This window comes from Lepisosteus oculatus, chromosome 22 (assembly GCF_040954835.1).
Source record: "Lepisosteus oculatus isolate fLepOcu1 chromosome 22, fLepOcu1.hap2, whole genome shotgun sequence".
NCBI classification, from domain to species: Eukaryota; Metazoa; Chordata; class Actinopteri; order Semionotiformes; family Lepisosteidae; genus Lepisosteus; species Lepisosteus oculatus.
In genome coordinates, this window is record NC_090717.1 from 5,895,056 (window position 1) to 5,912,229 (window position 17,174).

Consider the following 17,174-nt stretch of genomic DNA (forward strand, 5'->3'; position numbering starts at 1 on the left):
TCCTCCTATTCAGTTGCAATGCTGTTGTATTTCTGACGTTTTCCAATGATCTGTTCTGACAGGTTTTAAGGTTCCCAGGAGCTTTTCAGCAGAGCTTGCTTTTCAGTGATTTTTTTTCAGAGTTTTAACAGTTTTTTTTAAAGGAAGGCTCGAGAGCCTGCAGCTCCATTTGGAGATTCCACTTCATAGGAAATAAGGACTTGCTTCATAATTTAGAAAAAAACAATCAAATATTAACAAAACATTAATTCGAGTCAAAGTACCTATAAAATGAAATGTAAATAACTTAGAACCAAAATGAAATGTATTCTGTAACAAACAATTTATGTCTTTCTATGTGGCAAACTTTGTGTCATATAACAGCACTTCAGGCCCAATTCAGTACTGAAGATACATTAAAATGATGTTGCTTTAGTACACTCAGGGCTTACAAACTTAATGGAACCTACAGTTTTCTTGGGCGATTCTTCACATGTCCACACTTGTGACAGTCAGAGTGGCTCAGACGAGATGATGATTTTCACAGGTCCCCCTTTTCAAATTATAGCTTCATCTATCAGATGAATACTGTTTTAACCACTGCGACAGATTGCGCCTCATTGCAAAGTCCCACCTTAAGCTAAAGCTCAGGCGTTTGATAACATTCATTACTCGAAGGGACAGCCGCGTGTTCTTTGCCCAGCACACCAACAGAAGCAGGCCTGTGAAGACTTATTCAAGACCTTCAGATCTTCATCTCTCTTCTGTTGGACCTGTGAATCGAGCCAGAATGCTGCATTCAGACCTAGTGGCGAGGGGGCAAATGAGGGGATAAAATCAGTGATTTGACAGGAGAGGCAAAGGGCAGAAATAAAAAAGAAACGTGCAATCAACAGACGAGGGAATACAGCGGAAATATGCAGTGTGCAATTAACAAGGTTATGTGATGGAGCAGTCTGCAATTAAATAGTCCATTTCCCATTTGCAGGATATAATTGACTCTTGAAGAGATTTTTTGCTATTCACTTTATTATGCTTTGCTAAAAACTGAAACCCACTAGAAGCTCTCAGATAAATAAGAGCCAGGTGTTCATTCCACTTCTACTTCCTATGTCATTCCTGTCTCACAGTTTGCTTGACTGCTTGCAGAAAAGATCTGTTTCTGCCTGTCTACTCTTCATCGATCTTCAGTCCGTCTGTCCTGTTTTCTGACTACTGTGCTGTCTGTTTATTATTTACTCCTTATGACTGTCATTTTTGTTTATGCTTCATGACTGAAATGATTGGATTACCTGCCTTCTTTGGCTGCCTGCCTTTCAATTTATCTAACTACCTATCTAACTATCTCCTTTTTCTTATTCTTCAAAGGTTGACTGCTTCCCTCGGTATTGATCTGTCAGTCAGTCTTTGTGCAAAAACTCCCCCTTTCTCTGCCCCTATTACCCAGCTTGAATGTATTGTGATTTGCAGGTGTTCTGGACCAGTGGGCACCACTCCACTTGTTGTCCTGCGACTCGGCTAGCCCTAGCTGATCGCTAGCCCCTTGCCCCTCTCCTCCTAATACTCGCCCACCCATTTCTATTATCCTTTACCCTGCAATCTCATTTCCATCTTGTGTTAATTTCCTTTACTTTTGAATTAGCAGGTTGTGTGTGAAGTGGGATTTAGGCGTTACAACAGAGGGGCTGCTCTGTTTCACACCTGGAAATCAATTTGTCAAGACAAGCGCTTCTTGAAAGCTGCTTTTATTATTCACTAATACTTTCAGCACCCTGGGTCCAAAGATCTACACTCCCTGCCACCCCCCCGACACACGCACACACACACACACACACACACACACACACACACACACACACACACACAAACTCTCATTTAAATCTCTGCTTTTGTAGGCCAGTCACATCATGTCATGTGAGTTGAGGGGGCTGTGTTAGAATCATGGTACTTTTGATGAGAGAAATTGAGGACTGCAGGCTCATGGACTGCACTGTGGTCACTGGCAAAAAGTGGTCTGTAAAAATGATCAGGAGTCAGTAACCCTCCACGCAAAAATGGAAAACCACTGGAACAATGAATGAGAAGGCTCTGGAACATCTGTGGAAGCAAAAGGGTTTTGAACAGGTGCATACCTGCCTGCTTTACTTCTCATCTTGCTCGGGCAGCATTTGTGTGTATATGTGTGTGTTCCAGTCATTTTGCTTGACAAACGCATTTGAATATTTTATGCCCAGGGCATGAAGCCTACGGGGCCTAGTGAAAATGAGTGAGATATTTGTCTGTTGTGCTGGTTAATTAATAACACAGGGACCGGGCCTCATGTATGATAATGGGAAAGCTCCTTTTGCACTCATTAAATTTTAAAGCCTTTCTTTTTATTGACTGTGGCACAGGATAAAGAAAAAGTTATTTAAAGTAAGATGGTAACTTGTGCAATCTGTATCACCTTTCCTCTCTGAGTTTCATTTGTGTTTGTTAAAGGCTTACCTCATAATCAAGCCTCATGGTATTGCTAACTGAAAGTGTTATTAGTGTAGTTTTCCCACATAAAAACATTCTATATCAAAAGTGCTGCAAATTTGAATATATGTATTCTTAGGACAACCACCCATTTATTATTAAAGAGCCATTTATTCCGGTAAGGGCTGTGTCAACCCCAAGTCTATCCTAGACGTTACACCAAGGGGTGTAACTTGGGACTACACTCCACATGGATAGGATGCCAGTCCTTTGCTGTGCACAGACACAGGGACAATTTCAAGACAAACGAACCTAGCTAGCATGTCCTGGGACATAGAAGGAGACTAGAGCTCTTGCTGAAGGCCCTTGTGGACACAAACAGAACATGTAGATGACATACCCTAGACCTGAATGAAACCCAGGACCAAAGATCGGACAGCCAGCAGTACAGATAAACAAGCACAGCCTACATAACAGAAGGAACACTCACTTAAACAGGAAAGGATTGAGCTCTGAAAGAAATTTCTTGTTAAACTCACTTTAACTCACACCTCCATGTCCTCAGGTCACTGTTACACAACTTCATACTCAACCATAACCTTGACCGCCTCTCTCGAAGGCATTTGAAAAACACGGTGAAACTTCTTTTTCAGTTCAGTTTTTCACACAGTACAACAGGGTTTACAGGAAGAAAAAAGAAAACAACTTTGACACTTAAATGTTATTTTGGCAGGCCCTTCTGCGTGTTTCTGGTTTTTTGAAAATGCATTTCATGGATGTTCTTTATAATACTGTCCAAAAGTGACCTCAGAATAACTCAGCTCAAGGTTTTAAAATGGTAAATAATCCACTGGCAGAGGAAACAGTGAGCTCAAAGTTTGCATTAACCTTTACAGTAGCAATCTCTGTGTGACCAGCCCTTACCTAACAAGTGCTGCAGGTTAAGAAATAAATTGGCAGTACTGTTATGTCCTTGGACTCACACTGCTTGTTTAAAAACGCAGGGGTGAAATACAAAAACACAGAGGTACTAAAGTGGCACTAAAGTGTAGACTATTAACAGTAATATAACACATCCAGTCCCAGGTGATTTTCCAATTCTGATTTCTTCTTTTCTCTGTTGTTTTTTTTTTTCCTTTTAACACAAAACCAGCTGTCTGTGCAATTGCACTGATCTTGTCTAGGAAAGCTGACAAATTGAGGCCTTTTGGGTCTGTCTATCCCCGTGCCAAAGGCCTCAACTCCGCTATTAACACCTCTGCTCAAACTGCAAATGGCTGCAATCCGTTGCTGTGGCAACACACTTACCTCCTGGCTTCTGTCATGCTAATCCATCGGAAGAGAAAGTGGTGAAAAGTTTAGAAACTAATCGAGGCACTTTGCACAGCCGTGCGAATAGATGGGATTTGGGGGATAGGTAGAAGGCGCGTAATCAGAAACAAAAGCCTGTTATCCGCTGGGCTACCAATACTGAAAGGTAATTCACCCCCAGACAACCATTGTGAATTTTCTGCTTCCGCCACAGGATGTCATAGGAAAATAAGAAACCAGTAGTGCAGGGACAAAACCCCGTTTCAAACCACATTCCGAGGTCCCACAACATACATATCCCCCTAAACTGGGATCTATTGACTACTACTGCATATTGAAAGGCATTCAAGTTTAGTCTGCAGAACCTTCAATAGACTTCCTGCCTCCTGTGGGAGAAGCCCACCCAGCTTTGCAAATGTCTGGGCTGCAGTGATAGTGAGTTGGCCCTTAATGTCCCCTGGGAGCTCTGATTGGGTTGTGATTTACTGTAGTTGGGAAGTGAAAGACTCAGAGACACATCAACAAAGGGTTTCAGATCTCCAAGATGAAAGACCTTTTTCTGATAAAAAAAAAGACTAAAAACCCCGGACAGAACGCCAAGCCAGTTGGGGAGAGAAGAACTCTCTTACTGAAGGGAACTTCTGCTGTGTGGAAATGAGATTTAGTCCAATAACGAGGCACTTGGACATTCATGACATTGCATTTCCAAGAAAACAGCAGTCAGGGATACTTAATGTATTTTTTCCACTAATGTTCTGATTCTTTTAAAATGAAAACAATAAATGAGACATACGATGAAACGTGAAGTAGGAAAACTTTTGTTGTGACGACCTATAAGAACAGGCTCTTTCAGAAACCCTCCAAACTACATTTCTCATCGTAAGACATTCTTAAGCACACATTAAGTCCGACACTGAATTACAGTAAATAATTGTTCTCATTATTAATTCTATGCTTCGTTAATATCCCATTTAGAGTTGATCTGTACCATTTCCCTTTGAAGCTTACACACACATATATTTTCTTTTTCCATATTCTCTTCAGAAAAGAGTTCAGTAAAGGGACCATCCTTCTCCAGAATGATAATTATAACCTGCCTCTCTTAGGAAGTATAATATTGCTCTTTTTATCTTTTTTAAATACAGTATCCATTTTTCAGATTGGAATGAATGACCTGATAATACTTTATGGTTTAAATGTAAATTCAAAGCTGCTTAGACTAATATCCTAGCTTTAACAGGCTATTATTTTTTTAAAAAGACGTAGCTCTGAACAAAATAGGAAAGGTGACAGACATCTTCGGTTGCTTTGCTTTAACAGTAACTTTCTGTATATATTAAAACTGTAGATCGGTTAATAGGCATCCTTTTTTCCTTTTACAGCGGGACCAGCTTTCCAAGGTGTGTTCAAAATGTTCTTAGTGATATAGAGAAGCAGAGCAGATGGGACAAAAATGGCTTTTATTCACTTTCAAGTTCAAGGCAATTTCTCCTCTGTCTCTGAAGTTCTCAGATTGCCCGCTGGACTTTGAGCTTGATGTGCTTCAAAGGGCTTTGAAGAGCTCCCTCATCACCTCTGTTCTGCAGACCTGGCTCCTACTGACTGCGTTCCTGTTTGAGTCACACTCAGGATGCACTCAGTCTGCAGCCTCACAATGAAAGGGGGTGTTAAAAGGGGATCTGGGAACAGTCCACCAAAGTCTGACTCCAGCAGGATATTAGAGCTCTGCAACAAAAGCACTGGACTTACACAAGAGCTGGGAGAGAATTAAAGGCATTTTTGTTTCATCTCTCTTTTCCTCTGTAGCGTGGTTAGAAATAATTTTGCACATCACTGTGAAAATGAAAGTGGAAACCACAGACAGGAGTGGGCCTCAGACAAGGTAGAAAGTTTTCTAGTTTCCTTGATTTAACTGGGGATATGTGAAATTTGAAGGACAATGGCTTTTGGGTCCAATAAATTCTATTGCCAGAAGATGTCATCAATGCTCCCTGACCTACTGTAGTCTACATGCTAGTAGTACTGTATGTCTCTTTTCAACTGAGGCCAAAACTGGGGCAGTTTCTTTTAATTTGGGCACATGTCAATATGAGATCCTGCAAAAATAAGGTGAAAATAAAACTTTCTGCCAATTAGATTTGAACTTGGGCCTACAGACATGAAAGGCCATCACCTGATTTAGAAGATTAAGATATTAAGTTCACTCCTGAAAGACTACATCTGGCACAACAAGGTAAATAAGACCACAGAGGATATATTGGAACATTAAACACAAAGCACAGGTTCATTCAACAACCTTGGAGTGACCAGGACATACTACCTGACCAAGCTGCAGAAGCGGATGCACCTGGGCTCTGTCAGAACAGCGAAGCTTTAGATCAATAGTACAGTACCATGACATAAGCTGCAAAATTATTCTTACAATGAATGAGGAAAAGCAGAATATTGTTGATGCTAGGTTTTCACAGAAAAGCAGTTAAGTTTACAGCCCTTATAAATGAGTCCTTTGACACAGCCAAGTAAAAACACTGTAAACTGCCATAATGAAGAGTGACACCACAGAGAAGTAGAGGTGTCCAGCTAGAGGCTTTTCCACCTAGTAAAACCGTGGGAAAATCGCAAAACAACCATAGAGATCTGCACTTTATCATCAAAGATCTAGGCCTGAATGCTGCCTAAGTACCAGCTGATTCAAGTGTGTTTTGCATGTGCGCACTTCTCTAAACGCTCCTGGTGAAAACAGATGACCCTGCTACACACAGGTGAACAGAAAGGTAATCAGAGATAATGAAGCCACTGAAACGATTCATATCGTTTGCCTCTCCTGGCTTTCCGACAACAAAACCAAGAGACATTTGGCAAAAAATTGCTGACGAAGAACCGGATGATTAATTGTCATAGCAACCGTCCCTCAGTTAATAAAGGCAAAGGAATGGGGATATATCCTAGACCCTAAGAGAGAGGGGAAAAAAGTGGTGCCTTCAAGTGCATTGTGGTAAATTACTGGGCTTGTCATTATTTGTTCTCTCCCGAAAAGCAGCTCTGCATACCAAATGAGAGGTTAACCGTGTCCCTGAAGTAATTATAACCAATTGTGGAGGTAGTTAGTAATTAGTGGATTAACTGTAATGAGTCTCACCTGCACAAGTTGCCATAGCGACAGTGTTTTAGATGACAGTTGTTAAAGAGAAGGGCAAGAGTACTAGTGTGGGTACAAATATTATTTTGACTGCAGCATCAAGGGAAATGGATAATTGGTTTCAGATCCATTTAATTACTTGTGTGATGACAAATACATTTTTTCCATCTGAAACATCCTCTAGATGCGGAGTGGCCACAAATCAGTTTTTGTTTTTAATTAAATTAAGCAAATAAATAAACAAATAATGAAATTAACCTCTAGATTATTGTTGAAGCTGAAGTACATCCAAGGCTCAGCCAGGCAGCAGGGGAAGGGTTTATAAATTGTGATGAGCTGTCACCGTTTCAGAAGGGGGTCTGTTCTTACATCAGAATCTTGCGGGTGTTGTGGGTTAGAGATGAAGTTCTTTCAAGTCATGCACAGCTTTTTTTATTCCAGGGACTAGCATGCTCATTGACTCCTGGCTTAAAGCATCTTTATGAAAACTATTTTTGTAAACTTCTCTCAAACAGCTGGACAAAACTGGATTAAACCGACGGCTTCTTTTTCGGGAAAGTGGTTTGAATTGGACACAGACCTACTGTCCAAGTATGACGAATAATGCCCAAACAGGCCCGTAAAATACTCTCTACCAATGAGATCAAAAATATTTTTTTGTTATTCAAGAGATCATGAACCATAAGTTGGTTTATTTTGAGAAGCTCAATCAAAAGAAGTGCCCACTCAGTGTGCAGTGCAGGGTCCTGTGGTCTAAGAGTGGATAGTTTGAGCCCAGTTTCACCACATGTTGAATACAGCCTGGGAGTGTGATTAGTTGGATGTCTTTGGCAGAAAACAAGAGGTGAGAAGTGAGACCTTATCATTAAAGGTTTGTGCGCACCTTCTGTCTGAAACTCAAACCCTTGTTTTGGTATTCTGAACTCATGGTTTGAAAATAAGATAAACGCCTGTGCAGAGAACAGAAACTGTCTTTAGTTCCAAATTCTACAAGACTTTATGATTGGAGGAAAAAAAAAACATGTTCACCAGGTTAAGGAATTAAGATTTCTAATCCCTGAGTAAACTAGGATTCATATTAAGTCTCCCTTTTTTGGCAAGATTCTTAGATGCTATTTTCCTGTGTTAAGCTGCAATTATCTTATTTTATTTGTGGAGCTTAAAGGATTACTGCTCATTTTGGGAGAAATTTATTAGAATCTGAGCCCAGTGACTTTGCATGAATCTGAAGTGTAAGACATGCACTAGGAACCTGAAAGGAGGAGCAGCTCGGTGTGGAAGTATCGAAACTTTCCTTCTCATTTTTCTGGCTCCACGGTTGGGAAATTTCAAGGTTCACTTTTCTTTTTTTTTTATGAAACCTTATGTGCAAATGGAGCTGGAGGAAGCAAGAAATGATTTATGACAGCTTGCCAAGACAGTGAAGATTTATAAGGAGGAGAGCAGGGGGGGGGAAACAGATTAGGATGAAATCTTGAGAGATGAAGATGAGATCAGTTTGGCTGGGGGCAGAGACACCAGGCATCCACTGGAAGCAAGTTCAGTGAACATACACACGACTTTGAAGACTGTCACCTGGGCTCGGCAAGACTTTCAGAGTTCAAACCAACATCCAAGACTGTGGATGAATGCATCAACAGTAATCCTTCCCAAACTCTTTATTCCAGAGCCCAGTTACTTTTGTGTAGCTGTTTTTTTATTCAAAGAAAAGGATAATCAGGATATCAGGATAATCAAACTGTATCATGAATTCAAGATGCAAACCCCAATCAAACAAAGTACACATTGGACACCTTACATACATATACCGTAACACACATGTTGATGGAAGGATTTTAAGTCTTTTTTCATGTGCTTTGAACTCGTGCTCTGGAACAGGACTAATGGACAGTGAGACTCCCAGGCTTAAGTTGACTGAATCTATATTTTCTACTCATTTCCTTTGAAACTGCATAACGAGTCACAAAACAAGTGTGGACAGATCATTGTCATTTGCATGCTTTAGGGCATCAGTAGGCTTTCTCTTAAAAACTGCAGGAAAAAGCACATGGGAGCAGTAAAACAGCAACTCTAGGGTGCAAAGAATGTATATTTCCCAACCCGCTGAACTCAGTCTGGACTTCAGTTTAATGGATTATTCATACAGGTATACACCCAGATGAGGTGAAGCAGAATTTTAACAAGCTGGAGTGCCGGAAATGCATCTGACTTCTCTTGGTCCCCAGCTGTCACTGCACACCCAGAGAGTCAAACCCTTTTAATATCACGCACAGCTGTTAAGAACGTACCACATCCCCCAGATCCGGTTCCGTGGTGGACTTGTAAAGAACCGGGGACTCGTCGTCGTTCGATTTAATAGAGAGATCCATAATTTATGAGGTGATGGGCTGTGCAAACAGGAGGTGCTTGCTGAGGGGCACCGCTCGGGGGGGGGTGTCCCCAGTTCAGGGTGGTTTGCTAATTAAAGGGGATTAGGCATGCGTGGAGTCCATTTGAGAAGGATTGGTGCTTCTATTATTATTGAAATTGCACAGACCAGAAGGATTTAAGACTCTAAGCAGGAAAGGTAGCAGAAAAGATGGATTTCTAAAAATACAGAGTTCTAAACCACTGTTGTGTCACTGACAGCTCTGTTTAAATATCATTGCAGTGATTGGGGTTCCTAATTCCTGCAGTGGAAACAGGATCAGGATCTGGACCTAAGAGCATTGTTCCTTCCTTAGTCATTAGGCAAGAATAAACAAGAGTTTCACTTCTCAATACGTATTCAACTAGACAGGTCACCTATAGTAGTATTGTGTGCCACTAATCTACTCTAGGTTTCCTGCCAGAAAAACATGTCTTGTCAAGCATTAATTTCCAGTGTTGGACTCTCTACCGATTTATTCCTTTATTCACCACAGTAAGCAGCAGCACTTGGGCAATGCCCACTACATGTCATCTTGAGACGCTGTACACACTTAGCTTAGCTCTTTCTGGACATTCCAAACTAGATCCCGAGATGAAACATTTGTTTTAAACGATAGTTTGTGAGTATTTCATTTAACATCAAAGCAGGAAATTTCACAACCTGGACGTACCAAATAAGGAAGGAGCCAGCAATAACCCTAATAACTTTCTCAGACACCCTAAATCTCTCATACCATCTCATTGTACTCAGCCAGACAGTGAAGCTCCTGCAGGGATTGTTAAGTAGTCTATAACACATTATGTCCTTCGATCTCAAGAGCCTTTTTAGCATTAGAGCCAGAATAACATCTTCAAAACAAATGATGAATGGAATGATCTCTGAAGGTGCCTAAATACACGCGCATTACCTTGATTTCCTCCATTCCCCTCATCTCTGATTGAAATTTTATATCGAAGCTGTCTTCACGTACGTCTCCATTCGACTAAAATGTCTGTTCCTGATTTGTATAAATATGCATACATACTTGAGCCTAATTTGCACAGAGAAGCCTTGGGCTGCCTTTGTTTGAATATCCACACACACAGGGGTTACCTACAATTACGTGGCCAAACTTACAGTTAAAGGGCTCATTCCATTTCTAATCATACAGAAATGAAAGCAAGCACTGGCCCTGCATTTTATCCCGACATAAGCAAGTTTTATTTTTTTAACAGCTCTTGAATAGCTCCTAAACCCTGCATAATAAATTTCAATATGGGTCCATGTTGAACTCTGTTCTCCTTATTAGATCAGCTTTTAATTGATTTAATAACACAGTCATGTGCTGCCGTGCCTTCAAAGAACGTTTTTTCATCTCGCCTAAACAGCTGAATCTAGTACTTGTTTGTGCTTTTGCAGTTAAAACCTTCAGCTAGAACAACCCTTGGAGAAACGTAAAAGCTGTCCCCTAGGGAGAGAGCCTGCCTAAGGGCTCAGAAAGCCTATTTACAACAAGCTGTGCTTGTTACTTACATCAAAATAGAGCACTGAGCTTTTCTTCTCTGTTTTTTGTGCTTTTGGCAGGATGCTGTTATTGTGGGGTGCTGAGTCAATTGTACATTGCTCGGTGCAGTCAAAGTCTCTTCCCCCAGCCGCAGAGGGGAGAAGGGGTGCACTTCTCCTCTGGTCCTTAACTGTCAAAGACCTTGGGAGTGCTTTACCAAAACCTGCTATGTCACAGAATTTTCAGAGCCTGTGATCTTCAACTGTACTCTATCAAGTTCAATTAAGAGATCTTCCATCTCTGGCAGGCATGTTTGTCATAATCTATTGGAGGCCAGGCATTAGAGATATTGAAGGAGAGGACAGGAAATCAATAAGCTTGAATTGGGCTGCCAGACCCATTGGGGGGGTCTGCTTTCCCTAGCTCTTATTTCCAGGCTCAAATATCCTTCATCAGTTTTTATTCCTACCATAAAATTTAATTTCACTTCAAGGTTTACAAAGTCTCTTTTTTTTCACTCTGGGGCTCCTAACCTCATTTCCTCTGTGACGTCTTTTGCTGTCTTCGGTTACTGATCCTTCTCCTCTCGAAGGGTTTCCTGCAGTCACTGGTCTCGGGGTCTTTTGAGCATGCAGTGTGGCTCCATCCTGGCCCATTCTGGACTTCTACAAAACTGGATCTTTTTCTCCCTGTTTTATGAGCATTGCACAAGCCACATGCCTCTCAGAAATCAGATTTAACTTAGGAGGTGGTAGTTGTCTCAGAAACCACCACCATTATAATTGAAAATTAAAGTGTTGAACTTACCCATGAAAAACTTTCTTTGGTAAATCCCCATGCTGCATGCCATAGTTTTATATGAGATTACAAGTATATTTCCTTTGGGGGATTCTGGATTTCAAATTACTAGGACTCCACCCTAAGTTTCAAAGGTACACGTTCTTAAGAAGAGAAGAAAACTGACTGAAGTGGTGTGTCTCTATCTCGACAGCTCAGTAATTAGTTTTCAAGCTTATTGTTCAGGATTATCATGCAAACATCTCCAGAGAAATTGGGACCACTGCTTAATAACACAAAAAGCTCATTAAATATCATACCGTGACCTTTTTAAGTTATGGAGATTTTCATTCAGAAAACACAAGTTTCTGCCTGGGCTGACAGCAAAAAGCAACCTTCATACACAAGTCTTTGATCCTGTATACATTAAGATGCCTGGTGCCTGGGAGTTTTGAGAAAACTGGGACAGTGAAAGGAACGCAAATAATTCTGACTGAGTTGTTGACAGCACAGGAAGCAACACGATGTGATGTATTTAAACCCTTGTGCAACGTCCTTAGGTCCTCTGCTCCATACACACATCCCTTTGGACACAGGCCCTGCAGTTCAGGGGGATTGTGGATCAGGTAGAGAGCACCCCAGTGCAGACTTTATACCTCTTAAACTCGTTTAGAGGTTAGGTACGTATTTCATATGTCAAACATATGCAAAAACTAGGATTTTTAAAGTGCATTTCTACAGCTTCTTTTCTGTTGTTTGCATGTGGGGAAAGCAAAAAACAAACATATAGACTCTGAAAGATGCTTAACACGATCGACAGTGGAATAGATTATGTACACTGAGGCAACCCAAAGCAAGTAGAATTGCACAATTTCCTGAGCTTGAGCAGAGTCCAGCAACGCCTGAGCACTCAAGGGGTACCCTTATGATCACCAGAACTGTTGATCCTTTTACCAGAGCTTTCATCCCCTTCTTAGTTCCTGCGCTTTTAACCGATAACTTCACATGACCTCGTGCTGTGCTTCAGACAAAATCCAGCACACATCCCAGGAACTTCAGCTCCTAAACCTTTCCCCTCTCTGAAGAAAGTGGGCTGAAAAAGGGGGTGCCCGAAGTCAGCGACTCCATGACAACCGTCTCATCTGTGAGGTATTATCACTCTGTGTCTGCGGCCATCACTCTTTTCTTTTAAACCTCATCACCATAGTAACAATTGATTGCTGTTTGTTAATGTTAGTTGTTCGTGGATGATTAGCCCCTAATGGTGCGATATGACAAGCAGCTGTTTAATACGCGCAGAACAGTAAAAGTGGGATACTAAGCAACCTGAACTTTAACCCACCCCCTACAACAGGCTTTGATGCACTCACAACGTAGTTATTAACCTGCTTAATTGCTTCATACCATGTTTGTCACACAGACTTCGACCATGAGCATCTTTATCCATTTATAGCGGCTTTTTGTGGAGTTAAATAAATAGCAATGCTTCCAGGATTCATCTCTACCCATTTGTGTTTCTACAGGATACTGGTTGTAATTAGTCTAGAGACACTTCTTGACTTAATCTCTCTGGAGATGTGACTAAATGAGCTCTTATGCTTTGGATCCCTCAAGGATGATGAAAAAGCACAGTGTTTAACCCGCTAAACACGCCCCCAGTCCCAGAAAATACACCACCACAGAGACTGTACCGGGTTGTCCATCAAATCAGTCCTCTCAATGCACAACAGCATTTATCCAAAAAATGGAAAACCTTTAGTTTTAAGTCCTCCAGTCCTGTCTTTTAAAAATAAAAAACTTGATCTTGTCATTGGAACCACAATCCTTTTTTCTAGATTTGTTTTTACCTAATGAAGATGAATTTCAGAAAGTATTGACATAAGACCTAGCCTTATAGTTCTGTCCAAACAATGAAGCAAAAACAAAAACATCCCCCTTCTTTGTACTTTTTTTAAGCAGGCTAAATCATTTGCATTTGATGAAGAGTTACTTATTTTCAAAACATTTTTAGTGTCATCTAAATATGAAATTCCACTTTCCGGTGGTCCTCAGTCCAGTTACTGGTAAATCATTAATATTGTGTATGTATAACATACGAGTGATTAATTTCCCATGCTAGACCAGTAGAGCCACAAGTTTGACCTTCCAAGATTAAACTTCATCCTTTTTTTAATTGGCACTTCCTGCCCTTTGATTGGAGAGGTTGCTGTCTAGCATGCAGGGTAACAGAGTACGACGAGGTCAAATAACTAAGGAGGCAAGAAAAACTTTCACTCATTTCTGTATATGGTTTCAGTTTTTACTGAAAAATGCTACATTGTAACATGAGTAGAAATGCAGCAGAGACCTCTGTAGATGGATGTCATCTTCCTGTTTACCAATTAACCCTCTATGTTGGAGATATGCAGCTTATGGAGATCAAAATGACATAGCAACCAGCATGGCATAGTTTCAAAAGCATCTCATTTCCTTTTTCGGTAAAGATCATTGTGATCCTTTCTATTTATTCACAAATAGAACATAGAAATCAACGTGGTCGTTCGTTAAGGTGAAAAAAGATGATCTCTGCTAGGCTGCCGATCTACACATGACACTCCATGAGCTGTCAGATCTACTGTTCATGCTTGTATTTTCTAACAATGTGATTTCATTACTCACCAGGTGAGGCTATCCAGGCACAAAGCCAATAACAGAGGTCACTGGACATTCACAGGACCATGCAAATACATGGTTAAATGCTTCAAATTCACTTGTAAACAGATGCAAAGCTTCAAAATGCAAATGTATGTGTATCTGTACAAACACAGTAGGTACACAAATACTCTCTGCTCAGACTGTGAACTGCAAAGCCCAATTATGGCTGGAATTTACACCTGGTATGAAAAATCATCAAAGTCCCTTGAGTCAAAGCCCTCCTTAAACAGAACCTGGCCATCAGGTAGGATATAGGCTTTGACTTGGCCACACTAGTTTACTACACAGAGGCTGATAAGGTAAAAATGTAAGCTATGTAAGTAAGCATCAAGGCCAGCATACATCAGAATATAGTAACATGGGACATACTATTATTTCCAGACCAATAAAGATTTTAACTGATTCAAGCTCATCAAGAAAGGTTTTCACATGGCAAAAAATCATTACTTTTAGGTTATCCCACAGCACTGTTTCTGGAGGCTTGAACTGATACAAAAAAATGGAGATTTGGCTTAGAAGTGGTTACTATACTTAAAAAAGCAACACAGCATTATTGTGAACAGCTGCTGTTCCACAGGCCATCAAGGACATTATACAAGAAAACCCTCGCTGTCAGTTTTTCTTCCTCCCTCAGAGCCATGCTCAATTTTCCGAGGCGAAAAGTAACAGCACAACACAGTTTCGAAAGCAAAGCAAGGTGTCACTTTACATCTCTTGTAAACAGGAAGGCTCAACTTCAGTAACACAACCGAGCTTTGGCAATAAAAAGATCCGCACTGGCCCATCAATAGGAAAGGACAGATGTCCTTTTAAGATATCACTGTGTCTTTCGTAACCTACATACCACAGGAGCAGGCAGCGCCTGCTACTGCGGGCAAGAGGGACAAAGATGAGATGCAGACCCAGTTTTGACAAGACACCTCATCGAAATAGTGCCACAGCTAATCCGGGGCATGGCAATCTTGAATGCCACTTTCAAGGGGACATGCTGACATTTGAAGTCAAAAACATGCTTGAGCAGCAAAAACCAGGTGGTCACGGAGGCTGTTTTGCTGAAAACAGCATGAAATCAACTGATAACTCATCAATTTCCCTCGGGATCAATAAAGTCTTATCTATTTATCTATAAAATTAATCCTAAACCAAATTAAAGGGAGCTGTGTCCTAACTTAATTACTACCTGAAAGAAAACATAACAAAAGAATACTCGTGCTGTCAATAGTCAGAGCTGACATTATTCCTGCATGATGCATAGAAATTCCACAAGTTGCTGTGACTCTCGTACCTTGGGTGTTGATCGATTACTTTCCCATTGTGCCACCAAAGTGCGAAGAGAGAGCTTCTGTTAAGAGATAGATAATTAATTTGCTCTTCTTTTTTCCCCCTTTTATGCAATCTACGATTCAGATTATTTATTGTGTATTTAAAGCACCGGCCTTTAATTTAGTGGTTTTGGCACTGTAACCAGTGCTGTCCGGAAGTGGACTCAGGTTGTTCTGCGTAAAGTAAATAAATTAAGTAAATTAGTGGGCCTGGAGGCCGAGAGACTAAAACCCACTCACTTTAATTACCCCTTGGCTGTGTCTGGTTCAATTGCAGAAAGGTCCTTGGCCTTGCGATATAGATTGCTTTTTCTGGGTCTGGCAAATTGGTCGTCCCATATATTAGGAAAAAGGGAAAGTTCTGTCAAGGCACAGTCTCTAGGAACTGGAAGAACCGGACATTTTCTCACTCACTTTCAAAAGCTTTTTAATTGATCCTTTCAAGATGTGATTAGCATCCCCATGGGTCCACATCAAAGAATGTCAAGGGTGGAATTCAAACTACGAAAGAAGTAAAAAATAAATACATTTCCAGATTTCACAGAGTAGTGCAACGAAGTAAAATGCTATGTCACGGCCTCTTGGTGCCCCCAGCTTTGCTGCATTGTCTTTTGAATGCGTGTGTGCAAGACATTTCCTATTATTAACGTGATACAGTGCTGTTTAAAGTAGGACCCAGAACAGTGGAGATGCAGTGCTGGCTTGATATGACAGCTGGTAATGAGATCTTTTGATGTGGCAGATGAAGGAGAACAGAAAGGGAGCCTTCTGGAAGAGAGAAGTGAGGTGTTACAGATGGGCATTCCACACCCTGGGTACGGGTGATGTGCAGAAGAGTGATAATTAAGTGTGTCAGTATATAACAGAGGAAGGCAAGGGGAAAAAAAAGGAAGAGAAGACAGCCCTGCTTGTCAATGCACTGACTTCCTCAGTGGCATGTGTATCTGACCTGGCCCCATTAATACCCAGGAAGAGGCTGTGAGCATGTGGAGTGGGCAGAGTGTGTATGTGTGGCAGGGCTGGGGGGGGTCCTGGCTGTCGGCTGCAGGTGCCTCCACTGTCAAGACCCAGCCTGCCTGCCACAGTCAGGGCCTGTCCACCCGCTGCTTCGCATCTGAAGGGCACACCTATTGATAGAAACACACACTCACTCACTCACTCACTCACACACACACAAGGTGAGCGAGCAGACCGCGTTAGACTGGGATCAGCGCAAAACCGCAGCGCGGAAGGGAGGAAATGAAGAATCTCCACTGCAGATTTTAGGGCCTGACGGAAATAAACTCAGGCAGCGAAGGCCCGAAACATGACTCTCTGATTCCAGAACGGTGTGTTATGTGAAACAATCATTATTTGCCTTTTACACACATTTGGGGCTTGTCTAAATTGAGCCGCACCTTTTTCTCCACTGTTTTGTTTTTGATGGGATGTGACAAGAACCCTAGGTCACTCCTCTGGCCAAGAGACTCGAGAGAAGCCTTAGACAACAGAACTTCAGAGGTGTCCTTCATGACCCATGGGTTTGTTTCCCGTGCTGAAAGAAATTAGTATTCTCCCGGTGAGTGTGGGAACAGAGGCCAGCCAGGAATCATCCATTCT

General features: G+C 41.3%; 1 protein-coding gene across 1 annotated transcript in view; it reads right to left on the reverse strand.

Moving 5' to 3' along the window:
- Positions 1 to 320: 320 nt before the first annotated feature.
- The window catches only part of mvk (mevalonate kinase), a 63,161-nt gene continuing 46,307 nt past the window's right edge, over positions 321 to 17,174 (reverse strand). Inside the window, exon 11 of the mRNA XM_069182103.1 lies at positions 321 to 784. Within this exon, the coding sequence (XP_069038204.1) occupies positions 648 to 784 (137 nt within the window). The 3' untranslated portion in view covers positions 321 to 647. The remainder of the gene's footprint in view (positions 785 to 17,174) is intronic.